This window comes from Amaranthus tricolor, chromosome 4, assembly GCF_026212465.1.
Source record: "Amaranthus tricolor cultivar Red isolate AtriRed21 chromosome 4, ASM2621246v1, whole genome shotgun sequence".
In the NCBI taxonomy this organism is placed as follows: Eukaryota; Viridiplantae; Streptophyta; class Magnoliopsida; order Caryophyllales; family Amaranthaceae; genus Amaranthus; species Amaranthus tricolor.
In genome coordinates this window covers 32,237,247-32,264,774 of record NC_080050.1, presented here as the reverse complement: position 1 = coordinate 32,264,774, position 27,528 = coordinate 32,237,247, and the positions used below count along the sequence as shown (strand labels likewise).

Genomic DNA, 27,528 nt, shown 5'->3' with positions numbered 1-27,528 from the left:
ATCATCAATTAAAAAATAACTAACAACTTAATTTGATACTGACTCGATCGATAGCAATTAGTAATTCGTAGCCAAAATCTACTTGAAAAGTATCCGAACCCGATCAGTACTCGGTAAAACCGAACCAATTGTTAATCGATGACAACCCGAGACCGATTGAAACTCGACACGAACTTCAACTGACACTGAACTGATGCAAACCGATAGCTTGAATAATTGATATTCAATCGAACCGTGACTAACCGATCCGATCTGAGTGTGACCCGTCATAACATGCATCCGAAATATAACTAAACCGAATGACACCCGTCCAAAACCGACCCGATCAGTCGATTGAACACCTCTAGTTGCATTCAACATTTGCTGCATACTTAAACAGAGTACAGACTAAAGCAACCGGCCCATTTAACATGAGAGTCAAAGCTGAAATCGTTGACTGTATTTTCACACTTTCTTTACATTTCAGTTTGGGTTTTTTCTTCAGTTTTTCTTCTTCTCCAATGATTCAAGTTGAAATTCCTCCATTAATGTCACCTTGAATTCACTAGTTTCCATCATTTCTCACTCGTTTTCTTCTTCGAACAATCTTTGAGGAGGAAAGATCAAGTGAGAAGGAATCAAATAAGGAATCAAGTTTCAAAGGAAGAGATTGATATGATTACGCGGCATAATTTGGCGGAGCAGTTGAGAGAGTACCAGATTCGATCTAAGAATGATTGGGCTTCTACTTCTTTTTTCTCGTCCAATTCCAATTTCACTTCTATGTATGTTTTACTTTTCTTTTCTTTTTTTCTTTTGTATGTATTAGGTTTTCTGATCTGATCGCTTAATTGCTATTAATATTTTGCTGTTCCTGATGTATTATGAGTTTTTAACTGAGAAATTGGTTTGATGTTGTGGTTGTTTTCGATGATGGAGGTTTTAGTGTTTGATGATATTAACAACTTCTAAAGATATGAGTATAGTGAAATCGGAGGATTTTGATATTTAGACTCAATTAAGTCTTGACATTGTAATTGACATGTGTAGTTTGGCTAGGTTATATTAAGGTTTATAATTGATATGTCTTGAGGATTTTTATTTTTTGGTGATACCAACAACTTGTAAAGGGATAGTGAAATTGAAGAATTTTGGTATTTGGTTGTATAGATTTGAATGATTATGGACATTGTAATTGGAATGATGAGGTTTGGCTAGGTCATATTAGAATTTATATGGCTTGAGGATTTGGTTGAAGAGATAAAATTGCAAATTACAGTTTAGAAAATTTTTGAACTGCACCAAACTGTATTAGCCCTTAAATTGGACTAAAATGTTGTGTTTAGTGCAGTTTGTGGTTTTCAACTTTCTAACAATGCACAGTTTGCCGTAGTAGGTCAATATTCCACAATATAGTTTGTGACTTGATCCGATGTAAAATTTGATTATTAGACTAAATTGCAAACTATAGCTCACAACAGTAACCAAAATACCTCACCAAATCGTTAAATTACCTACTGGTCTGAGGCAATTAGTGGTTTGAAACAAATCTATGTAGCCCCTAGTGATGATAAGGGGGAAAATTCAAATAAAAGAGGAGTACTTTTGGTCTTTAGGAATGTTCAAAACTACTAGTACAAGTTATGTCCTACAGCATACTTGCGGAAGACCTGTTACAATTTTTCTGACCCTTAGCGGACTTGATCCTACTCGTTTGGACTTTTTTTTTACAGTTCCAAGTTATTATTTTCGAGTTAGGACCTACTATTAAGGCTAATATACCACAAATGAGACTTGGAAAGGTATTTTGTCTATTATAATAAGAACTCTGATTCGAGTTAGGACCTACTATCTTAGAAATATTTTTTAGCTGATAAGAAAAATATTAAAAAACCCTTGACCAATGGACCCAAATTCGATTCGACTGAATGTTTTGACAGATGCAATTTTTGGGATTTACTAGGCTCAGTTTTAAGTATTCTATGTCTATTGGCTACATCTTAAATATTTTAGGCTGTACTTCTCATTATGTTGTTTGATGGAAGAAACAAGTATTAGAAAGGTCTCTTAAACTAATTGTAGCTTACTTACGGGCTCTAAGTTATTTAATTAGTGCATTTGTTACTGTTAAGGATCTCAATCCAATAAAGGCTATATTCATATGAGTCTAGAGAGCCGTAACATTAGATAATTGTTGTTTGGATCCTAGGGAGGCTGAGGATTCTGTTTAAGTTTCTACAAACAAGATTCTGTGGGCATGGGGTTTGTGAATTGTGATATCGAGCAATACCTTCCAGTTTATTAAGAGAGTGTGCATAAGTGTTTGTTTCATTGGCTAGGGGTTTAATCTTTTTCTTTATGATGATGAAAGTTGAGTCTTCTCAAATTTCTGCTTTGTTGTATTAGTTGCTCATTTACCTCTACAATCTCTTCTATGGTTATGAATCATGCCACTTATTACTAAATTTTTTTAATCTTAATCTAGCTGCCCATCTCAAATTTTTTCTGTTGAATGCCTCGGAATACATTATGGTATCGTGACTTGAGTTGAACAATTCAGTTATCAAGGATAGGTGTGTTCTTTTCTGGAAGAACTGAACTAGAGAGGTCCAATGCTGTTCTGCGAGTTTGAAATTGATAAAGAAAGAAGATTAAATTATTTACACTTATTCCCATATCTTTGTTGTAAAATAAATAAATTAATGACTCCCTTCCTCTGGTCAACACTTTTCCTCCTGCTATGCTTTATATTGAATTCCCATCCCTTCAACACTTCATTTTACAACCCTTAACTATGCATCTAGACCTAATAAACAATTGGTGGGAATTTGATTTTGAAGCGGATTTGGAAAGGCAAAAAAAAGACTCAAGACAGGGTACTGTGTAATTCTGCTCCATTTTTCTTATAATTCTTTTGCTCATGACATATTTAGGTTTTGGAAAAATCCCTTGTATTGAAAGGCCATATTCACAGTGGGATGGAATGTAATTGTTCAGTGTTTTGGGCTTTACACTCTTCTCACTTTAAGTACTTTCTTCTCCTCATACACTCTTTGAGTGAAGTGACTATATGACTTATGTTTTCTTTGGCAGGGTGGATATCGTGGTCTTTGTAATTTGGGAGCTCGTTATTCTTGCGTTCCTGGTTTTCTCAGCAGTGTCTCTATATTTCAGGCATGTGCGACTTGCTTTTGTTTTGTTAAGCGTCACATTGTTGTTACTTCTTTGCATGAAAGTATCAAAGAAAGTACGTTTGGCACGTAAGAAGAAACGAAGGATGCTTCTGCCATTATCAATGTAATGTCCTTTAGGCAACCATATCTGTAAAAATGTGAGATTAATTTACAGTTTTCACACTTCAATTTTGCGCTAACAACATTGCCTAAGTCTTAATCCCAACAATGTGATTTCATACTCTAATTTTGCGCTCTTATGTAATTATGTTCTATGTCAGCATCTGCGTTCACTTAATGGTCAGAGCAGCTAGAGATAATGGTGTTTTTTGTGTGAACTAGATGGTTAGTTGATCACTTATATACTCCCTCCGTCCCATTTCATTAGCACCTCTTTCGAAGAGGTTTAAATATTAATTTATTGTTGGTATATCAGGGGGGTCAATAAATGAGTTTAGGAGATCAAAAGAAAGAATGAATTTGTGGGTGAGATTAAAAGAAAATTGTGGAGACCTTCACAAAAGTAGGAAAAGGTGCAAAGTGGGACAACCAAAAATAGAAATTAGATGCAAATTAAATGGGATATATCTGGGACAGTCTTAGATCTGAAATTTGAAATATTATCTCTCAGTGATCTCTTTATTCAACCTAGAAGGATGTTTGCAGTGTCCCATAGACTAGCACTGCTCATATTGTGCAAAGTTAGTACTGAGTACGCTTGGTGGGTGGCTTACTGACTCGGCTCATAGACTTTGCACTCATGGGGAAAGGCGGTACTGATGCGATTCTTTACTCATCTGCCATAGTCCATCCAGTACATTTCACAAGCTACACGGGTTAGTAGTTGGAATATCATGGTGTTGAAATTCACAAACTGCGATTATCTGCCAATTGATGACAGTTTGTACTTGGACCTGTTCTGTTTCGAAGAAGTGGACCGTCGTCTTTTTAACCACAATACACGTCTCCAATCTCAAGGAGAGTACTGAAATTTTATCTTTACATCCTCGCCTACAGTTGAGGTAAGAGGCACTGCAATACCTTGTGATCGACTAGCCACTTATTTTGGCAAGATTGGTACTGGAAAGGCCATGGAGACTGTTTATCATTGTAAGAAGACCAAATATCTGATCTCTACCCACGACTGAGGGCGCGATTTCTCCTTGCTGCTTGTTTATGAGATTTCCAGATTCTCATACACAGTGAACACTGGCATTGCTACACCTGAAACAATCCGATTTTGGCGTGAAAAAGTGGATCTTCGTCTTTTCAATCTCAAGGAGAATACCGAAAGTTTTCCTTTACATCCTCGCCTAGAGTTGAGGTAAGAGGCAGTGCAATTCCTTGTGATTGATCTGCCACTTATTTCGGCAGGAATGGTATGGAAATGCCATAAAAGAAGATCAAATATCTTATCTCTACCAACGAAGTCACGATTTCTCCTTGCTGCTTGTTTATCGGATTTCCACATCCTCATTCACAATGAAAACTGGCATCTCGTACACCTGATATGAGCTGAGGCAGTGAAAGATAACGAGCAGGAAACCTGGACGTGTAGTGACCGTGATATTTGTAAGAGGCTTCTAGTATGCCCTGATTTATAGGTATAATCTATTGACAATACATAACACCAAATCATAAAAAATTTGTCAACGAATTACATATTACTCACTTCTTTTGATTTTGTTTGTGTGATGTCAAATGTATGAGTGGACCTAGGATGTTTTCTAGCTCTGTACAAGCGGAAGTTAGAAAAAAAAAAGAAGGAAGTTTCTAAATAATTTTAAACTCAACTTTTCCATTTTCTTCATCTATAATATGAGTGTCAATTAATAGCCGAGAAAAAAATTATTTAGTTTACTAGTTTTGTATTTTTGTAGTCATGCAATTTTATTATAAAAGTAAATTATTTTTTGCAAAGATTTCATTAGTTAGTGAAATAGTCGCATCACTTTTTTTTTAAAAGAAAAATGTCGAATTTAATAGTGATTCAATTTTTTTTTTAATCTTTTATGAGAAAATAACTTAATTTAGTCATAAAGTCACCGACAATTTAGCCATTTGGAGTTCAATTCCAACATGAGTGATAGAAATAGGACAATTCATCTTACCAATCACATAAATACATGATCAAACGAAGGTTATTAGCATCCATGCATTATGCCATATTTTAGTTGGTGTGAAGGAAATGATTCTTTTGAAGAGGATGAATATACATGTATGAACAACCTTAGGTTACAAAGGTTGAACACCCTCAAAATTTCATGAATATATAAGTTCAATACAATCAAATTGTAACCGGCTATAGTTTCGAACTAGTTGTAGCAAATTTGATTAGATCTTTTCGCAAAATCTTTCCTGACGCATTCTTCGGTACAAACTCGATAAATGCCACTCTCCTGATTCTTTTGTAAGGAGCAACCTGAATAAGCCCAAAAATACACATCTATTAGGACACTTTACATAAAAAGCATAGGTTAAAGAGAGCATGACTCATTTTATATCCCATCTTGTAAACATTTTCGATCGATTTTCGCTTCTCTAAATGTATTTGGCTAGTTTTTAGATACAAGGTAGGCTAAAAACAACGAGAGGGCTAGAAGAAGGAGACATCGAGATTCGATTCTCCTGGAAAGTGGTGCATCCTTCAACTGAGACTAGAGTCGCTTCTCACGTCTAAAGTTGATCATATATGACTCAATTAGTGTCATTTATGACATTTTATGGGCCCTAGGCAAAATAAAAGAAATAGATCCTTCCAATAGACGGTCGATTTCGGTCTTTAATGGATGTTCGATAAAGGTAAAGTTACAATTTTACAAACAGTATTTTACATCCTACGTGACAACATAGATGAATTAAGGTATTAAGCTCCTTTCAAAGTCCGGGCCCTAGACAAATATCTACCTCACCTATGATCAATATCGACCCCGACTCAAATAATTTGGTGACTGAAACAGAAATATGAGAAGATTGTATCATTATTGTTACATGTTCTCTACTTTGAACTCACCTGTTTCCCAACAAAGTCCATGATTTCATTCTCTGATAAGGAACTACCAGCTTTCCTTACCACATATGCCATCGGAAACTGACCAACGTTTTTATCTGGGAACCTGTTGTGTAAAACAACATACTCTACAATATAAGGCACATCCAAAGCAGAAGCATAGCATAACACAACACTAAACAAGCAACATTATAGACGCCTGGACGGTATGTTTTCAAGTTGAACTTACGGAATAACAGCAGCATCGGCTATTTCTGGGTGAGTGAGCAGCAACGCCTCTAATTCCGCAGGCGCAACCTACAAATCGAAATACAATGTGCAATTCATATATATAGTATGATTGCGACAACAATGACAGCCAACAGAGCCTTAATCCCAAAACATTGGTATTGGCTACTTAAACTAATATATCAGTTTCAAAGGTCATCCACATTGTATGATTGCAAGATACAGTATATTTAACATTGCATACTTCTATATTAGAGTATATATAACATATTTTTTGGCCTTAACCATCTAAGTACTTTTGATTGAGTTGGGGTATTGGAAGCCAGCGTGACAAAAGGTCATGGTTTCGAATCTCAACCACCAGGGTGTTAGAGTATAAATAACATATCTTAAAGCCTCAATTATCAGCTTAAATTTTGGTTGATAATGAAAAAACGTGAAGAAACAAACACGTTTGAGGATAAGAGCTTCATTACCATGAGAAAACATAGCATATTTTCATCAAATTAACATTATATCACCAATTAATATCGATAACCCAACATGGCGTAAAAGAAATTGGGTAGGCAGCCAAAGAAAATTTACATCTATAACGCAGAAAGAAAAAAGGAAAAGTGAAATTAGCATGGAATGGAAAATTTGGAACAGGTATTACCTGGTATCCTTTATACTTGATCAACTCCTTTAGTCTATCAACAACAAACAAGAATCCATCTTCATCAATGTAACACACATCTCCTGTCTTAAGCCAGCCATCTGAAGTGAGAGTGTTAGCAGTTGCTTCTTGATTGTTAAAGTAACCTGAAACAGTGCAATTAAATATTAGGCCAAGTTATATAGGATCACAGGAAAATTGTGCCTGTGTTTGAGTGTGGAACCTTAAGAGTATGTTTGGATAACAATTTAGGATAGAACTATTAGGCCGTAATAATTCGTCACATAAATTACTTTGTGGGCTCACTCATGTGGACACAACTACGGAGCACCACTGGGCTCGAGCCTACAAAACCACGGGTAATGTTGACTTGCATACACACTTAATGAGGTTTACTTTTACCCAAAACTATAGAGTTTTAGGAGCATTTACAACCAAATATTATATGCAAGTTCACAACTCACTATTTTAATAACGTGAAATCTCTCTCACATGTTAAGTATTTCCAACAAGAAAGAGGAGGGGATGGGAAGGGAAAACAGGGGATGGGAAGGGAAAACAAGGGAGGGAAGATTAATTATTCAATCATTTCGAATACCCGGTCAACAGCAACAACATTTCGTTGTCCAAGTAGTTCCCACCTACGTAGGATTTGAAGGCGTCGGATGTATATATGCACCTTTTTTTAGTGTTAACAAATAGATTGTTCCGTTTAAACAAAAAGCTCACATTCTTATTTTCTTTTTAATTTGTATTAATTGGGCTATTTAGCCTATATTTAATGCATCTCTCAGAGACCCTCTCTCACAACAATTTGCTTTACCTAAATAAGAAGCGCAAATGATTAAATGAGTCATTTTGATATGGTCCATCACAATCCTATCACCCTAGGTCCAAAGCTTAACTCTGAAAGTGTCCTTGAGGTTAATGTGTATGCTTTCTTCATTTCCAAAAACTTAAGTGAAAACATATCAAAACTTCTAATATTCATTTAACTCTCATCATATATCATATATAAGTAACATTCATATGCGACTCACGAGAAAATTAACAAATTTTGTGACACTAAAACAAAAGCAGTGAAAAGCCATTAATAAACTACCTTTCATAATAGTAGGACCGCGAAGCCAAAGCTCACCGGTCTGATTAACCCCCAACACTTTTCCACTATCGGGATCAACTATCCTTGCCTCAATGCTCGGAGATAACAACCCCGCTGTCCCATACCTCCGACTCTCCTCCAAGGAGTCGGTGGATGCACCGATAGCAGTGGATTCGGTTAGTCCATACCCTTGCATGATCACAACATTTGGAAACTTCTCAATAAATCCCTCTATCAATTCCTTTCCCAATGGTGCTCCTCCAGACAAAACATGACTCAATGAACTCAAATTAAAATTCTTCTTGATTTGATCAGCATTGTTCACCATTGCCACCAATATTGGTGGAACAAGAGGGAAGTAACTGATCTTGTACTTTGATATTGCTAGGAACAAATCATTCATTTCGAATTTTGGTAAGACAACAATTGTTGCTCCAGCTGCTAGTAATCCTGTGATCAAGACACAAGACATTACATCAAATCAAGGGTGATTCCATGCATGTGCAAAGTGTCCAATTGCATAGGGACTTATAAATTGAGTGGCCTCAAATTTTAGTCGACGTTGGTTTTGAACTTAGTCATCAACATTATCATCGTACCTAATGCATTTCGCTCATAGAAAGCTATAATAAGGGTCTGGAGAGGGAAATAAGGCGACAATCCATATCCATAAAGGAGAATGAGGCCAAAAAGTCCCCGACTCTGAGATTAATCCTCAAATATTAATTGAAGTTAATTTACGCTACCTTGAACTTAGTCTAATTAATTATTTTTAGGCCCCAACATTATGAAAAAAAAATACCTAAAAAATAGAATTTTCAAAATTAATTTGTATTTTTGTTCCACCTTTTGCTAGTCACATGTACAGATTATATATTCATTTGTCCAATTTTTTGTGTCTTTGATACAGATACGTATCCAAATGTTAAACTCCGCTGATTGACACCAAAATTTTCATATTTTGTGCTCTAAAAGAAAATAATAAGGTGTCCAAGTGTCCATTATCTAATATGGGTCAAGACTGTTGATCTAACGAAGGACTTCATTGTTAATAAACTACGTCAAACATTTGTCTGATTTACTGATTTCTATAATTAATCTATTTATTCTATTGTTGCATTTGCTTTCATTATAACATTTCATGTTTCCTATGGGCTATATGTTTCCCACATAATTTATTTTAATATTTGAAGTTTTTATATTTTTTCTACAAATTTTATTTAATTTAATTTTTAATATTTATGGTCTTTACTCTTTTTCATTAACTTTTTATTAAATAAAATAATATTATTTAGGAAAATTTATCCAGAATAATCCAACCTATTCATGGCGATTTTCCTACAATAATCCCAACTATCGATTAACCATGAATAATCCCAACTATTGACTCACTTAACCTGTGCTGTTGTTGCTCTTGTTTTTACCGGTGCAACAGGTAATTTTCTGGCATTTAGTCAATAGTTGGGATTATTGTAGGAAAATCGTAAATAGGTTGGATTATTCTGGGTAAATTTTTCATTTTTTAAAATATTTATCTTTTTTTTTATATTCAAAATGACTTGCTACAATAGGTAGCAGGTCACCCGGGTGTACCCAAGGCAAAGACCCTCCTAAGTTCGGATTATTCATGGTTAATCGATAGTTGGGATTATTGTAGAAAAATCGTGAATAGGTTGGATTATTCTGGATAAATTTTCCTATTATTTATTGTTTAATACTAGGTTCTATTTTTTAAGTTCTTGTGAACATTTTTTATGAGAATATTAAATAGAAATAGATTGAATAATAGTAATAATAATTAATAGGTTATATTAAGGAGGTAGTAATAATAATTTATAGTATATATTAAACTTGTATAAGGAGCAGACAATGAACATACAAATATATATAAATTATCAATTATTAAAACGTGTTAATTAACCAACAAATGGTAAAATATACCTGTAGCAAAGGCAACAAGACCATAAATATGAAACATCGGAACCGTACAAATAAAGGTATGTCTGTGGACCCCACCATCATCCAATCCAAACCGTCCGATAATAATCTGAACCATTGCAATCATATTCCGATGAGAAGAAATAACCCCTTTACTAACTCCCGTAGTTCCAGAAGAATACAACAACGCTGCGGCGTCGTTTTGACTCACTCTTTCCTTCACCATCCCACCTTCCTTCTCTTTCCTTTCTTCTCCATCTTTAACCATTTCTTCTAACGTCGTTACAACGTTCACTTTTCCTTCCGTCATTTGACCCTCACCCATCAACACAACTTTAACATTAGACCCGGATCCGGATAGTTTATGGGCAAGTTCAAGTGTCGTAAAAACAAGAACCGGGTTAGAATCCGAAACTTGTTTGGATATTTCCCGGGTCGTATTTAATGGGTTAGCAGTTGTGATTAATGCTCCGATTGACATAACGGAAAGACAAACGATAGGGAAGAGGATGGAGTTAGGAGAGAGAATGAGGATGACGTGGCCTTTACGGATATGCCAAGTGGAGGAGAGAGAAAATGAGAGCGAGTCAACAGTTGACCAGAGATCCGAGTAAGAAAGTTGACGGTTTGTAGAAGCGTCAATAAAAGCTGTAGTATTAAGGTGAGGACGGGAAGAAATGAAAGTAGTGATGTCTAAGGACGTGTTTGGTGGGAGGGAAATTGGTGGGCGTTTACTCTGGAAAATGGAGGTTTGTGGGTTGAAGCCATTTTTTGGGTTTATGGAGGGATTATTGGTAAGATTTGCCATGGTAATAGGATTGGGAGAAATGGGTTTTGGAATAAGTATGGAGGTTTGCGATCTTAAAGGAGGGAGAAAGACAGAAAGTAAAGAGAGTGATGAATGATTTGAAGAAGGTGATGAAAAAGTAAAAGCCAAAAGATGGTGGAGAAAGAGAATTGAATGATGATGTTGGAAGTCTTGGATCTTGTACTCCTATTTAAATAATTGAATTAATATAAGTAATGTCATGTGAATAATAGATAAAATAAGGGAAATTTGCAAAGAAACACCTTTTAAAATCACTTTTTTTGTAAAGAAACACCTTTTATAATTTTTTTTTTTGTAAAAAAACACCTTTTAAGAAACTTTTTTTAAAAAAAACACCTTAAATAAGTTTCCGGTGACTTTTGTCAACTTTCCAGCGTTGACTATGCCAGTCAACGCCGGAAAGTTGACCAAAGTCACCGGAAACTGATTTAAGGTGTTTTTTTTAAAAAAAAGTCTCTTAAAAGGTGTTTTTTTACAAAAAAAATTATAAAAGATTTTTCTTTAGAAAAAAGGGTTTTAAAAGGTGTTTCTTTGCAAATTTCCCTAATTATTATTATTATTAATTTTTTTTAATTTTTTTTTTATTTTTTTTTTATATAATAATAAAAATAAATTTTTTTTTAAAAAAATAATATTAATAATAAAAATAAAAATAAAAATTAAAACAAAAATTTTAAAAAAAGTTAAAAAAAATTTTAAAAAATTAATAATAATAATAATAATAATAAATATTATTATTCTTATTTTTTTTAAAAAAAAATATTTTTTAATTTAATTTTTATTTTTTATTTTATTATTATTATTATTTTTTTTAATTATTATTATTGTTATTTTATATTTTTTTATACTTTTTATTTTTTTATTATTATTAAATTTTTTAAATTTTTTTAAACTTTTTTTAAAATTTTTGTTTTTATTTTTATTTTTATTTTTATTATTAATATTATTTTTTTAAAAAAATTTATTTTTATTATTATATAAAAAAAAATAAAAAAAATTTTAAAAAAATTAATAATAATAATAATAAGGGAAATTTGCAAAGAAACACCTTTTTAAACCCTTTTTTGTAAAGAAACACCTTTTATAATTTTTTTTTTGTAAAAAAACACCTTTTAAAAGACTTTTTTTAAAAAAAAACACCTTAAATCAGTTTTCGGTGACTTTTGTCAACTTTCCGGCGTTGACTTGCATAGTCAACGCCGGAAAGTTGACAAAAGTCACCGGAAACTGATTTAAGGTGTCTTTTTTAAAAAAAAGTCTCTTAAAAGGTGTTTTTTTACAAAAAAAAATTATAAAAGGTGTTTCTTTGCAAAAAAGGGGTTTTAAAAGGTGTTTTTTTGCAAATTTCCCGATAAAATAATAAAGAATGTGAATTAAATTTTGTCTTAGTTGATTTAGTAAAAATTGTCTATTGAAAAATTTGGATAAAAATTTTAATGGTATATTTGAATAGATAAGTGTATTTAGTATTGTCCATATTGTGAGAAAGTCTTGTCACATTTCATTTGTGTGGACTTAGTATACATTAAAGTAACAACAAAGATCAATGACTTCTAAATGCTCAATCAGTTAAGATTTAAAAAAAAGAATGACTTGGTCAAAGAAAACTAGAAAAGAGTGAAGACAAATACAAATAATATTAAGATGAATATAACAAAATCTTATATAGTATACTTTTTAAAAAGATTATAACAAAACTTTGTAATTGTCAATATCAAAGTCTTTCAAATAAAAACAAAAAGTAGTACTTATTTTAATTGGCATGTTTCTAAATTCATAAGGAAAGTGAAGGAGTATTATTAATTTCTTTAGGCAAAGTAAGAATAAGATAAGTTGGTATTATATTTTGACTGTTCTAATATATTTGCTGTTAATGGTAACGTTTCTCTAATGGGTAAAAGTAAAACTCATACACGTATAGTTGTACTACTTCCTATTCAGCTGAATTGTCCCATTTTTTTTTTGGCACTATTCACTTATCACTCTTAATTTGTATTTTACTCTTAATCTATAAGTTAAAACATAGTCATATGGGATCTTGTTTGATTTGTCTCAATACAAGGATTATTAATATCAACTTTTTATAATTTTTAATTAAGCATAATTTGAGATATTAAGAGTTAAAATGTTGCCTCGACAAGTGTAAAAAGTCAAATGGGACAGTTCAGCTGAATAGGAGGGAGTATTATACTTGTGTCTACCAAATGTGGGAATATTATTGCAAAGAAAATCCGAAAAGGCGTACTAAATGTGGACTGTGGAGCAACATGTGCCAAATTGCTTATTGTAGAATTTAGTCTTAAAAGCAATAAATTCAGGAACTAGTGCGATGTCAGCAATAGGCGCCACTCACCTGTCCGGATGGCTTTCAGCATCATTTATGAAGGGAGTATATAAGCCATTATGATCTTTTCTTTTACTTTTCTTAATTATCCATTTTAAAATTTTAATACTTATTTTAGAATAAAAAATAATATCTTAAAATTTTTTCTATTTTCCTCTATTAAGCAATTTTAATCATTAGATTGAGTAATAAATCCTTTATTATATTTTAAGTAATAAAGGATTCTAACTCGTATATAACATAAGTTGTCCCATTTATTTTTGGCACATTATCCAAAATACTAATTCAATTTTAAATATCGCTAATTGTACATAATTAAAAATTAAAAATTAATATTAATAAAATTTACATTGAGACGAATCAAACAAGATCTCACTTGTAACTTGACAATATTTTAATGGCTAAATTAAGAATAAAATACAAATTAAAAATAACCGATGAATGGGCCAAAAAACTAAATGATACAACTTAAAAGAATCCGAGGGATTATGTCTTTTGTCCTGCTGGTTTGGTTATTTTTTTGTTTAATTTTTCTTTATAGATTAAATTTTCATGACATCTACGCATTTCTCACTTTCTCATAAGTCACAATTTTTACCAACTTTTATCTATTTTCTTAAATTACTCAAATTTTATCCTTATACAAATAACTGAACAAAGAGAGTTTGTTTTATAAAGTTACTCCTCTGTTTTGATACATGTTTCTGATTTGATCGGTTTCAATGGTTTAGCAAATTTAAATATACATTAAATATTAGCAATCCTATTTATTATTTGGACGTGCATTCAAATCTATTTTTTATTATTAACCGCCTCATTGTAAATTCTTAATATACAAAAATTAAAAATACTCTGAAACCAAAAAGAGTAAGATTCAAATCCTACCGAAATCAATTCTAATTTTGTATTTCAAATCCATTAGTGTCGTAAATGTTTTTCATCTCTATCAAAGAATATATATTAAATCATGTCAAGTTTGGATCAATACATAGACATTTCAAATTCAATTTTTTTTTAATTTAGAAATGTATGTTTAGAACAATTTGAAATTAAAAATCATACAAATCGAATATAATAATCCAATTGTAAAACTAAATAGATATCAAATTAGAATCCCATTGTGTTCTACACTTTCCAACAAATAAAGGCTCCATGCAGGTATTATAGTATTGGAAGTTTGGAACCCTTACATCACATGTAAGGATGGCGGCACTTTATGACGCAACAACTCAGGATTAACACAATTATAGCCTAGGGGAATTCCATTTCCTACTTCGAATCTTACTCCATTTTACGACATCCAGCTTTCAAGAATTTAACTAATGTTGGTCAATTTTTGGAAGAGTAGACCGACCTGCGGGTAACGAGACGTGCAAACAAAAAACAAATACAAAATGCAAAGCGAGATTCAAAGGTGGAACATGTACGAAACAAGACAAAGTGACAGTGATAGTCTCCACAAATGACATGAACTCGAAACTACAACCACAAAGGGTTTAGGTTTGGATCGATCACAGTACAAAGCTAAATAAGTATCAAAGCTCGTCTCCTCACTCATGCAGAAGCAGTTGCAGATGTTAAAAATGCTCTACCAGGTTGACGATTAGATAGAGGTCCATGGCAACCAAGGAGCTGCAAAGTAAGACAACGGGAAACATCAGCTTCAAAACTAATCACTTGACGACTCTAAAATTTAGCATTTCGATAGCAATACATGTATCTAACCATAAATAAGAAACAATATTAGACGTTTAAAAGAACAAAATCTAGGGCACGTAATTTCTAAACACCAACAGAAATTTCTTCTTCAAAGTACCTAGAGCAACAACTTGAAGTCGTACATTTAGGCTGCTATATAACCAAACAATAAGAACACTATCAAGTATTTGAAAAATTGATGATATTTAAGCATCCAAATGCATAAAATACTTCCAAGCAGGGTTCATGAGATTTACAAGTTCCAACAGCTGAATTAACCTAGCTAACTTACAAACTACACAGCATGGTACAGCAAATGAATTCAACTGCGCAGAAGCTTTTTATGCAGCTAGATGTAAAGCAGGAAGAGAAGATACATCAAAAATGTAATGCTCGAACCTTTATCATCATTAGAAATTAAGAATAAAAGAACAAGAGAAGCCAATGCCACGAGACCATGGATCACACCATCCTTAATTTAAAACAAGAAAAGGACAAGGTATATACATATGCAACAACCAAGGTCAGATTCTTGTCTCGCTCAAACATAAAGTAACATAACCTTTCAAATCTCCTAACAGGAAAATACTGCCGATCGAATACAGATGAAACATCAAATAACAATAGAGAAAAAGTAAATACAAACCTTTGCATTAACTCCATCAGGTAAAATCCTGCCCTCAGATTTGTACTTGAGATAATCCGCACGGTTGTATTTGGTGAATCCCCTGTTTCGCAATCAGAAAACAAAAAACATTATTGGTAAAACTAGTATACCAACAGCAAAAAAAACCCAAAAATTTTTCAAGGCTTTACACAAGAACTGATCCAGATTCAAGACAACAAGTTCTCACTGAAAAAATTAAGTGAATACTCGATAGCATTACTGTGTTTGACCATTTTCCTTCTAATGGAACATCTTTAACACATCAATGTTAGATTGCGTGCGTACAACGGTAAAAGAAACTAAAAGCAGCCAAGAGGCAGCTGATTACTAAGCCTCAAATGCAGTATAACAATGACTCACAAAATGAACATAACTCTATAACTGAATATTCAACACCTAAACATGTCAATTTGCAGACACACTTGAGCCAAAACAGCCCTCATGGAAAAACAGAGTGATTACATTAGTACATTCAACCAGTTACAGCTTCTATATTAAGGAATTCAACATATCATTGGCAAGTGGAATGTTAGATCATGTATACACCATAACTTATTTATGTTAAGTTAAACCTATTTGCTATCAAGGGTCAACCATTTTGTTTTTACATAGCCATGCAACAGACATCTAAACCCACAAGTGTAGGTAGGATCCATTTGACAAAATCAATTTATAAAAATATGTTGTGTATTGCTAAGCCGGTAACTAAGGTGAACCAAAAGGCAAGTCAAAGCTCACAATAAATCTAAAAGGCACTGTAACATGACTCATAGTACAAGAAACTCCAAGTCTAGCACAAAGAATGATTTCGCACCTACACATGTCAATTATGCTTGTAGTTACACATCAAAAAAACCTAAATTCTATCAAAAGCAGGAAATAAACATACCACTTCCTGCTGACAATAATCTTTTGACGTCCAGGGAACTTGAACTTAGCACGACGAAGAGCCTCCTGAGCATGATGGCTGTTACTGTCCTTGCACCTAACAGAGAGAAGGACTTGCCCGATGGCAACACGAGCACACGTTCCCTGAGGTTTACCGAAAGCACCCCTCATACCAGTCTGGAGCCTATCAGCCCCAGCACATGAAAGCATCTTGTTGATACGAAGCACATGGAATGGGTGCACCCTAACCCTTAGATGGAAAGCATCTTTCCCAGCAAACTTAGCCATGTACTTGTTGCAAGCAATACGTGCAGCTTCCAGAGCTTCACTCGACACATTTTCCTTTTCCCAACTCACAAGGTGCACACAAAAAGGAAATTCATCTACTCCTTTCTTCTTCATTCCAACATCATAAATCCTAATCTTAGGATCAGGTACACCACGACAATACCTTGATTTTGGGTATGGCTTGTTCTTAATCTGACGGTAACATCTTGCCGGTCCTAATTTAACCACATCAATCACATCTCAGTATAAACTATAATATAATTTCAGTAAATTGACAGACAAAATACCAACAAAAAACAGATAAAAATCGAAAAATATCGACAAAAATCCTATTACATTTCTTGTCACTTGTCAGTCCTAAGTAATCCAGATTTAACAAATTAATCACATTTCATACCGTCCAGTATAAACAGATATATTGTTTCAGTAAATTAGCAACCAAATCACCGAAAAAATCTGACGAGAAATCGAAAATATCGATAAAATCCTTAAACCTTTCTTTCTAGTCCTAAATTAATACACATTCAATTAAAACATCACATTTCTCTTTCTTCAGTAGCAACAAGTACATCATTTCAATTAATTAGCAACTTCGGCAGCGTGATTAGTTCAATTAGAAGCGAACACAGATAACATAAATATTCATAGAAATCTAAGACAAAATTAAAACATTACATCATACAAATCTTAAGCAAGAAAGTATGAGATTTGAATGACAAGAGAAAACTTACTTCTTCCCATGACGGCGAATCGGAAGGGAAAACCAGATGACGAAAATCACAAAACCCTAAATCAGGGAAGACGAACATGAATTACGGGCTTGTCGATCTATTTAAATATAAAAATAAATAAACAGATGAATGGTGCCGTGATTGTTTGGGCCGTTCGTGACGTTTGTGCTTGCGTTTACTCGAGTTTTTATTGCATGCCCATTTACGTATTTTGGACCGGTTTTTGGTCAATGGCTCGTATACAAAAGGGTGACCTGAGACGTGATGCAAGTAGAAAGGTTCGTTTGGGTCATCGGTTTGATTTCGGGTCATGTAATTTTAGTCCGTATAAAATCGATTCTTGTATCCACATAGATTTGCACATAATTTTAAATTCATTTTGAAGTCGAGTTAAGTTAAGTACTGTTACAAGATCAGGTAAATATCGATCATCGGGTCTGTTTTAAACATCTCCAGATGTATAGTTAAGTTCACATCAACTAATAAACATTTAGGCTAAGAAAGATGTAGTTTACAACTTCACATTAATGAACCTCGATAATCCTATATGTGCTTTGAATGTTTAATTTCATTATCGCATTTTTAATTTAGGATTTTTTTTTATTTTAGACAAAGATTTTAGCTTAGTCAATTTATTTAAAAATCTAATTATTGATTTCTGGGGTCTAATTATGTGCTTTAATTGACTTAAGAGTTAGGAAACCAAAAAAATCAAGTAACAAAAAAATACTTGTAATATTGATGATACAAGTAGTAAGAATTGATATTGATAGTCTTAAAATGAAAAAAATAGAAATAATCGAGATACTAACAATTCATATAGAAGTGTACAAAATATTTTTTTAATTACACAATAATCTAAAAAAAAATTAGATTAAAATTAATCTTTCAATTTTATTTAAAAAGTAATACTTACTTATAGAAAACATCACTATTTTTAAGCGTACACGAATTACATTAACCATCCCTAATTACTAACAATATTCAAGAGTAAAACTCTAGTATCAATCAAACGTCTAATAATACACCCTAATTCAACCTCAACATTTTCCATAGCTTTCTCAACTTCCTCCAATCTTTGATTCGCCATTCGAACCTCCATTGAATCACATCTTTCCAACAATCTTTGACAGTTTACTCTTCTAAATTTCGACGCAAATGAACTCGATCTTTGGCTATGAACAATACTTACAGTTGTAGGTAAAGACAAAAGTGTCAATAAAAACTCCATTATTGACACGTTTGCACCTCTAATTTCTCTCAAAACGTGAACTACTACGATTAGACTTTGATCTATTAGCGAAAGATCCGACGTAAAATACTTGTTTTTTGACGCTTTTATTGTTCTTAAACATTTACCTAACTCTTTGTTGAGTTTCTTCCTGTAAAGCCCATGGGCTGACATTTGGGTTTCGAAATCCGACCCGTCTACTTTGGCCCGGCGTAATGTGTGTTGGAGTTCTTGTAGATGTTCTTTGATCAAAACATGGATTTCTCGTGTTGTTCCACAAAGATCTAGCAATTCTAATGACGCTTCGGAAATTTCTAGAGCTGACGACGTCGTTTCTTGTTGTTGTTGGTTTATGGTTTGTTGGATTTGAGGTGTTTGGAGAAGGTCATTTGCTCTTTTGTGGAGGTCTTTTAATTCAATGAAATTTGGAAGAGTTGCCAACATTTTTTCCTAATTAATTATAACCAATCGATCCGACTCGTTTTCTTAAAACAAAAATTCAAACTAGCAAATAAAAATCCAACTCGATTAATCGACTCTTTACTCTAAGCAGCAAAATCGGCTAAAATTCAACTCGATTAAAATCTGATTCAGTGAACACTTTCTTTCTCTAAATTATCGAGTTGGTTAAAAATCCAACTCAAAATCGAAATCAGACTCGTTTTTCCTAAATAATTAAGTTAGGTTAAAACCCAACTTTATCAAAATTCAATTTACTCATTCGTTTTTGTAAGGTTAGCTAAATACCCAAACTGACCCGAGTTTGGTAGCTAAATTTAGGTTGTAGCAAATGATGAAGGGGTGATGAATGAAATAGTGGTCAAGTAGTGTTTATATAATTGTTAAGCAAGGAAGATGAGGTTGAAGTTTCATGAAATGGCTTAGGGTTTGGGACAGCTAATTAAGAAAAAATTGTTTGTAAGAACCTTCCGTACGTATGGTTGAATAATGAGGACTAATTTTTTGGGATTTTAAGATATATAGCCTTCAAAAAAAAAAAGATTAATAAGATAAAATTAATTAACAATTTAGATGGTGGATTTTGTTCAGATTCTAATTCCTATTGTTTGCTGTTTATGTTGTTGACAAGGTTGGTTTAATAATGAGTTTTCACGTGCACAAATATAATGAACTCAAAACTATAATTGCTTCATCTTTGTTTTTTTAATTTATTAATATTAATAAGCAACATAATTTGATTAAATTTTTTTGGATTATAGATTGGGGGAAGGAGAAAAATTAAAAACAAACTCGAATTCTTTTTTGAAAAATGTTGTCTCTAATTCCTCTTGAGAATCAAATTCAAAGTCATAGTTTAGCTTCAAAATCTTAATTTTTCAAAGCAGAAGAAAAAAAGAAGATAATGTATCAAATAAAAACATTTTTACACAGAAGAAAATAAAATTGGTTATTAGATCATAATTCATAACTTTTAAATTCTTTATTAAAATATCATATATTTAATATTTATGTGAATTTATACATGATTTTGCTACAAACAGTTAATCAGACATATACTCTTTGTTTATCACTGATAAAGATAAATTGCATATATTTAACCCTTAAATTTCAAATAGGAAGTCACCTAGCAACATTAAGATAATAAAATGTTATTTGTTAATGATAATTTTTTGCATGATGAAAAAATAGTTTTCTATTTTTCTTTTACACTTACATTTAATTAAAGAAATAAAAGCAGGTTTGATGTATAGTACAACTGTAAATTGAATATATATTTGTCATTTCTGAAAGGACAAAAATGATCATAAGTCAAGATCGACAATAGAGATTGGAGGAGGTGTACTTAAATTAAATAAGTAATTAGCAAAAGAAAGTTCACATGAAACTACATGATTTTGGATGTTTAGATAGAGTGTCTGTATAAGTGATAAAGCCATATATTTCATGTTTGGTAATGTTGGGTACTTTTGGCGCATATAACCAAATTTATTCTAAAAGAAAATTTATTTATTAGTTACTCATTGTTAATTGCATAAAATGGTGTTTATGGTTTCATTTTGTAATGACATTGTTTTTTTTTAGTTGACCCTATTATAAAATTACAATATTATAATAAATAACTATTTTCTTTGCAATATTGAGGTGTACTTTAATAAGTATTTTCTTTGCAATAGTTTTTAATGTCTAACTCATTAGTTCATAATGCTTCTTATTTTGATGGGGCCAAGAAACTATATTAAAATGGTTCATCAAATCATACGTAGTTTTATATATGTAAAGTTGCTGATAATGTTAGCTATCAATGATCAATGAAAAACAATTTTTTTATTATAAATAAGGGTAAAATTGCATACATTCAACCCCCAATACTCGATTTAGGTAGTTGGTACTTGATAGGAGCCATCTAATAGCATTAAGATAATAAAATGATGATAATAATGATGATATAGTCATGAGTAATAATAAGTGGAAGTTTCTAAATTCTGTTCCATGAAAAGTGGATAAAATAAATTGAATAAAAATTTTCAAATAATTATGATTTTCTTATAAACTTGGAGTGTGGATACAAGACAATATTGGTAGATGAATAGTGGATACTGCTCAATTGTAAGTAAAAATAATTAGATGAAGCACATAATATATATTTTAACTATATAGAGCTATGTGTTAAAAGTGGAAAATAAAGTTCTGAATCATTTTCAGTTAGATTAAGTAAAATATTCATTTTTTTACTTAAAATACTATTTTATAATTGTTTAGTGTTTAATTAACACGTTATTTTCAATGTTAAAATTAACCTTGAAAATTTGTTACGTTACACCTATCACACCGCTCATACAAAAGTTGCTCCTAATTTTGTGCGATAGTATGCATTTAACTTGTTCCAATAAAATAGGTTTGTCGATCAAACCTTTGTATGAGACATCTCATAGTGAAAAAGATCTTATGTAAGAAGCCCCAATTTTAAAAGAGGAGTGTTTTTATATTTAAAGTATCAACCTTAACATTCAAAAGTAAAATGCCTATTGTTAAAGCAAAACACGCTGACATTATTACTATTTAATATTGTTTACGTGTCACAATCTCAACAAAAAAATTTTCTTCGAAACTCAATGGTGATGTCATTGTTTTTATGACTAATATTTATATCTTTGACTTTATTTTTTTCTAACTATGACTATAATATTATCCATATTAATTGATTTTATACTTTTTAGGTCACATCATTTGATGTATTAGAAAACCATATAATGTTATTTATTTAATGAGTATTATTTAAGTGTATTAGATATGTAAAGTTGGTTAAAAGATTATATACTTTTCTGAGGATTTTTTTTATTTATACTATTGAAATTGGTTACTTAAATTATAACACCCCTGAATTTCCAACCCCTTAAACGAAACCAAAATCGTGAAGGACGGGAGAAATTCGGGTGTTACATAAGAACAAAAGGGAAAATAATTTAAATAAACGTTAAACATTAGCTTTAAAGAGGTGAGTGGAAATTTCGGCAACATTTCTGCTAACTATCGAACATGTGGTTGAGCAATTAACACAATAAAATATTAAACTAATCTAAGGCATCATTGCCTTCAAAATCTCACACCACGGCGGAATGATTCATCGTCGGCTTCTCAAATCAACACAAGCATGGAACGTGGTTCCAGTGTCAACGCTTGCGTTTTAAAATGACTTAACTCTTTAAAACTATACAAAGATATAAACTACGCAGCGGAAATACAAATATACAAAGGAGGATACGAAGCCTCATAACAAAACGTATACAACCAAAGTTTACAAAAGATAAATAAGAACTACAAAATCAAAAGATAACGGTATGACACAGGTTATGCTTCGCCCTCATCACTCTCCCCCAATGCAATGCAATGCAAGAGAAGCTCCAATACCTACTACGCCTGTCTATGATCCTCCTGTTGCTCGACATCAGACCAAAGGCCAATGTGTCATAGAAGGACAATCATAGAAAGTCATCAAACAATCAAACATAAACACAAACACGTATATGTCAGTAACTAGCATCAAATATAATAAGGCCAACTACTAGATACCATTATGTTATACAACATAAGATGATTTCATAAGACACAGAGCACATATAGTAATCGTTTCCACTTATACTTCTTAATCTCATTACGTCCTTTCCAACCCGAACCATGTGTTCTTGGGTAGAATGTAGATCATCACAGTCCTCTTCTCAAAACATAAACTCTTGTAAAACACGCATAGTGTCAACTCAACCAAGGCATTAACAGACTACCTAACGCATGACCCTATAGAGCTTGTCTATCTTAAAATAAGTGTGATCATAGTCTATCTTTGGGATTGGTAACTCCCTTGAGGTAACTTAACTTAGGCGCACTTCTCACTAGCATAAACTACTCTATCATTGAATAAATTTTCTATCAATGAGTAAACATTCTATCAATGTGTAAGCTTTCTACCAAAGAATGAATCTTCTATCATTAGATAACTTTCGATCAATGAAATAACTTTCTATCAATCAGTAACATTCTATCAGTGGATCTGTTCTCCACTTCACGGCATAGTGACACGACCATGGGCGTTACCGGCAACCCGACGTCCATGGCAAAGTATGAGCTCATACCCCCTCCAACTAATCCTCTCGGGTCCTACCTTCGGGAAAACTAACACACTAGGGTAATAATCTAGTGAAGAGACTACCATATTAGGGTTTGCAAGGCCCGCATGGTAACACCTCGGTCAAGGGGCGGTATCGGCCACCAGGCGCACAATGACAAAAGTATGCTCATATCCCCGATCCGGCTCTGATACCAGATTGTTGAGTAAAGGCACTATATATGAACTAAATTTTATTATACTTTCAAATATTTTTACAACTCCTACACCTCTACAACTTATAATTTTCTACCCTCTAACCTATCACTACAACACTTTAGAAGAAGACACTACTTGGAACCCTTACTTGCTCTCTTACTTAGTACCTACACTCATGCCATGACCACCTATTTATACTACTCCAATGAAGCTATCTAGGTATAAGATATTTTCTAAGAAAATTCTAGATTTAAGATATTTATACTTAGATATTTTTATAGCACATTCTAGAGTTGAGATATTTTCTCATTCTCTAGATTATTATTCCAAAATATTTTCATTCTTTATTTTTCTAGAATTCTCTTGATCTTGGGCTTGATAACTTGAGCCTCAGCGTTGATCATCAACAGGGTGGAAGACAAGTGAATGATGTGGTGGTGGTGCGTGTGCGTGGCGGTGAAGGCTGCACAACCAGTCGTGCCAGCCTGCTGGTGGTTGTTTGAGTGCAGCTTAGCTGCTGCTGAAGGGGAGAAGGGAGACACAACCTACTGTTGGTGTCTGGCTGTTGCTTGCTGCTCGTGGGAGAAGGGAGACACAGCCTGGTGGTTCTGGTGGTTGCTCGTGGGCGGCTAGTTGGGGCCAGCTGCTAGCGGCACAACAAGGGGAAAGGAAGAAGAGAGAGAGGGAAGGAGGGACATGGTGATGCGTGATTTTTTCATGAGGTTGAGTGTTACTACTTAAAATCCTAACACCTCTTTTTATTTTATTTATTTATTTATTTATCTAGATTCTTATCTTTATATGCTCACAAATTTAATAAATAATAATTTTAATTCGAACTTCTTTATTTTAATAATCGCAAATCTATATTTTTAATATATATATATATATATATATATATATATATATATATATATATATATATATATATATATATATATATATATATATATATATATATATATATATATATGTATACACACACGTTAACATTTAAATTCGTATATGAAAGAAATTTTTTTAAAACTAATTTAAAAATATTATTTAATATAATTATAAAATCTCCAAAAGTTATTAAAATATTAAATAATTATGTCATTAAAATCTCGGGGTGTTACATAAATGCAATGCATAAGTCTATATATGATTTAGGTTGTGACAACCTTTGTGGAAGTCACTTATATTTTTTATGATAAAACAAATTATTTTTGAACTTTTATAAAATAATTTTACATAGATATTTATGTTATATCTATACCTAAATTTTCGCAATCATCTACGCGTATAATGCAAAGTATGATACAAATCAAACAATGTATATAATGTATACAATTATTCAGAGTGAAATGAGATATAACTATAATGAAAATTTTATTTCTTAAAATTTTAATTGTTTAAATGATAAAAATTTGTCGGTAAATTTAATATAGTCGTGCATCATACGGGCACTATCTAGTTATTACTCTGGTGATGATTGTGACACCATCATACACGAATTTGATTGCTCAAGCTCACAATGGGTCAGGAAAGACGATGTGCGTTGTTTGGGGGATGTTGAGTCATGCACTTGTGTTGATTGTAATCATCAAGTTCCTCAAGCTCTCTGTATTTGCCCAACTAGAGAGTAGAGAATTAGTTGTTTAGGTTTGTGGCAATGTTTAATTTTCACTGATATTTTCGGCTTTTTTTTGGCCAGATTTTTATTTTAACGAAGGCGTGTGTATTTACATGATGGAAGAATCAAGATTATCTTATTCCAATTGTTATTGGGATGCTTGTCCAATTGTTTGAGTGAAATTAATGGTTGAAATGGATGGTTTAAATTGTATGTTGATGTTGAGGATATTAGTCCAACATAAGCAAGTCGCCAGCTCAGCTACTCTTATTTTGTAACAAACTATATTCTATTACAAGATGGATGCTCTCTTTTAGATTCTGACATATACATATATATGTAATTTGAAATGTAATTCATAATCATCGATTATTAAAAAAAATAATAATATGCAATTTTTCCTTTCTCTGTTTTCTTTATGTTTTTACCTAAATCATCTTCTTCATTTTCTGTTGCATTAAGATTTGATCGCCATTATCGAAACTTTGAGGTATACTTTAACATGGTATCAGCCTAACACTACGATCCTTTTCTTGCTTTCGCCTCTTTCTTCACTGTTCTTGATTGCTTTCCTTTTTTTTTTTCTGAAACCCTAAATCTCCCTTTTCACCCTAAATCTTCACCCGCTGATAGATTGATCTTCTTCTTCATTCACGCTTGAGTCGCCTTCTTCAGTCATTTCATACATCCGTGAGTTCTTAACTCTTTGATCTTTGTTTCTTTGATATATGAAACTGCTATTCGCAATCTCTATATCAATTTTTTTTTTTGTTATTTGATTTTCTTTCTTTTTTCTGCTTCAATTGATAATGTCTTCTTCTTCTGAAACTCAACAAAACATCGATCCTATTACTAATCCAACCTCTCCATATTATTTACATCCTAGCGATGCAAGTTTTATACTCGTTTCCACTCCTTTTACCGGAAACAATTTCATTGATTGGAAGAGATCTGTAATGATAGCTTTATCAGCCAAGAACAAACTAGGATTCATCAATGGCAACATTTCTAAACCTGCTGATTCTTCTTCTGTCTTTCCTGCTTGGGAAAGAGTCAATAGCACTCTCATCACTTGGTTCATGAAGGTATTAGATCCAATAATTGCCAGAAGTGTTCTGCATTTCGATTCCGCTTCTGCAATATGGTCTAATCTTCAAGAAAGATTTGGACAGACTTCTGGTACACAAATTTATTCAACTCTACAGTAACTTGCCGATATACAACAAGGAACAGATAGCATTTCTTCGTTCTACACTAAGATGGAAATTCTTTGGGATACACAGGATGCTACTCAACCATTGTCAGTTTGCACTTGTACAAATTGCACCTGTAGAATCACTCAAAAAGTCATGAAACTTCAAGAAGAACAAAGAACTATTTCTTTTCTAATGAAGCTCAATCCTAATTTCACACATGTCAGGGCTAATCTCCTTATGCAATATCCACAGCCTCCAATATCTCATGCTTACAGGCTACTGGCACAGGAAGAAGAACACAAAGCTATCTCTGATAATGTTCCAGAGGAGTCTCATGCCATGTTTGCTAACAAGGGGAGACCCTCTGACAATTGAAGTAACTCTGGCATAACTCCTTACAGACCTCCTCATTCTAGTGACAAGTCCTCTTCTCAAAGAAAATCATCTTATTTTTGTGACTATTGCAAGAAGATCGGCCACACTAAAGATAGATGCTATAGATTACATGGCTTTCCTTCCACCTCTGCTGCTAAGTCCAATTGGAGAAATAACAAAGTAGCTGCTTTGGCTGAATTGGAAAATCCTGATCAAAAAGAGCTACAACCTACTGCAGCTGGTTCAAATTCTTTCACCACTGAACAATATAATATACTGCTCCATTTGATCAATCAACAAAAGGAAAAAGCATCTCCAATTTTTGCTGAAGATTCAAACACCGCCTGCTTCTTAGCTGGTGAGCAATGTTTACTTTCAACTGATAATGCTATTTGGATAACTGACAGTGGTGCTACCAATCACATGACATACAACCTGGATCTTTTTGATTCTTACCAACCCTTTCCTTCACATCTTAAAAATAGCATTACTTTACCTGATGGCTCTTTAATGATCGTAATGTGTTAAGTTAATGGGAAAAGAAAATACAAGTTAATAGACTTATTAATTTCTGCTTGCAATTATGTTAGATGTAAGATGTACTATATTAAGGGAACTAGCTAAATTGGTTAATAGACTTTTCAGTTATTTCATTAATTTAGTTTGCACCTATTTATACCGAAGATCTATCCATCAAATTGGTTCTTACTTGTGTATTTTTTAATACATTGATCAAAACTTAGTCTATATAAGTAATCTTACTAGTCAAATCTTTTATATCGCACTAGTGCGGTAGTGCCA

The 27,528-nt window shown here is 32.6% G+C and overlaps 5 protein-coding genes across 5 annotated transcripts; 2 read left to right on the top strand and 3 right to left on the bottom strand.

The window, feature by feature from the left end:
• Positions 1-407: 407 nt before the first annotated feature.
• On the top strand, positions 408-5,146 carry LOC130809821 (uncharacterized). The gene is made up of 2 exons (XM_057675647.1): positions 408-764; positions 3,073-5,146. The coding sequence occupies exons 1-2, from the start codon at positions 655-657 to the stop codon at positions 3,278-3,280; spliced, it is 318 nt and encodes a 105-aa protein (XP_057531630.1). The 5' UTR covers positions 408-654; the 3' UTR covers positions 3,281-5,146.
• A 93-nt stretch (positions 5,147-5,239) lies between these two features.
• On the bottom strand, positions 5,240-11,076 carry LOC130809820 (peroxisomal OPC-8:0-CoA ligase 1). Its single transcript, XM_057675646.1, has 6 exons — positions 10,089-11,076; positions 8,148-8,597; positions 7,046-7,191; positions 6,392-6,459; positions 6,166-6,268; positions 5,240-5,574 (listed from the first exon to the last, which is right to left on the bottom strand). The coding sequence occupies exons 1-6, from the start codon at positions 10,891-10,893 to the stop codon at positions 5,455-5,457; spliced, it is 1,692 nt and encodes a 563-aa protein (XP_057531629.1). The 5' UTR covers positions 10,894-11,076; the 3' UTR covers positions 5,240-5,454.
• A 3,570-nt stretch (positions 11,077-14,646) lies between these two features.
• LOC130810566 (60S ribosomal protein L10) lies at positions 14,647-17,689 on the bottom strand. Its single transcript, XM_057676672.1, has 4 exons — positions 17,531-17,689; positions 16,513-17,014; positions 15,603-15,684; positions 14,647-14,890 (listed from the first exon to the last, which is right to left on the bottom strand). The coding sequence occupies exons 1-4, from the start codon at positions 17,538-17,540 to the stop codon at positions 14,813-14,815; spliced, it is 672 nt and encodes a 223-aa protein (XP_057532655.1). The 5' UTR covers positions 17,541-17,689; the 3' UTR covers positions 14,647-14,812.
• An 808-nt stretch (positions 17,690-18,497) lies between these two features.
• On the bottom strand, positions 18,498-19,205 carry LOC130810965 (uncharacterized). The gene has a single exon (XM_057677083.1). The coding sequence runs from the start codon at positions 19,203-19,205 to the stop codon at positions 18,498-18,500; it is 708 nt and encodes a 235-aa protein (XP_057533066.1).
• A 6,760-nt stretch (positions 19,206-25,965) lies between these two features.
• LOC130810963 (uncharacterized) lies at positions 25,966-26,364 on the top strand. The gene has a single exon (XM_057677082.1). The coding sequence runs from the start codon at positions 25,966-25,968 to the stop codon at positions 26,362-26,364; it is 399 nt and encodes a 132-aa protein (XP_057533065.1).
• Positions 26,365-27,528: the final 1,164 nt, after the last annotated feature.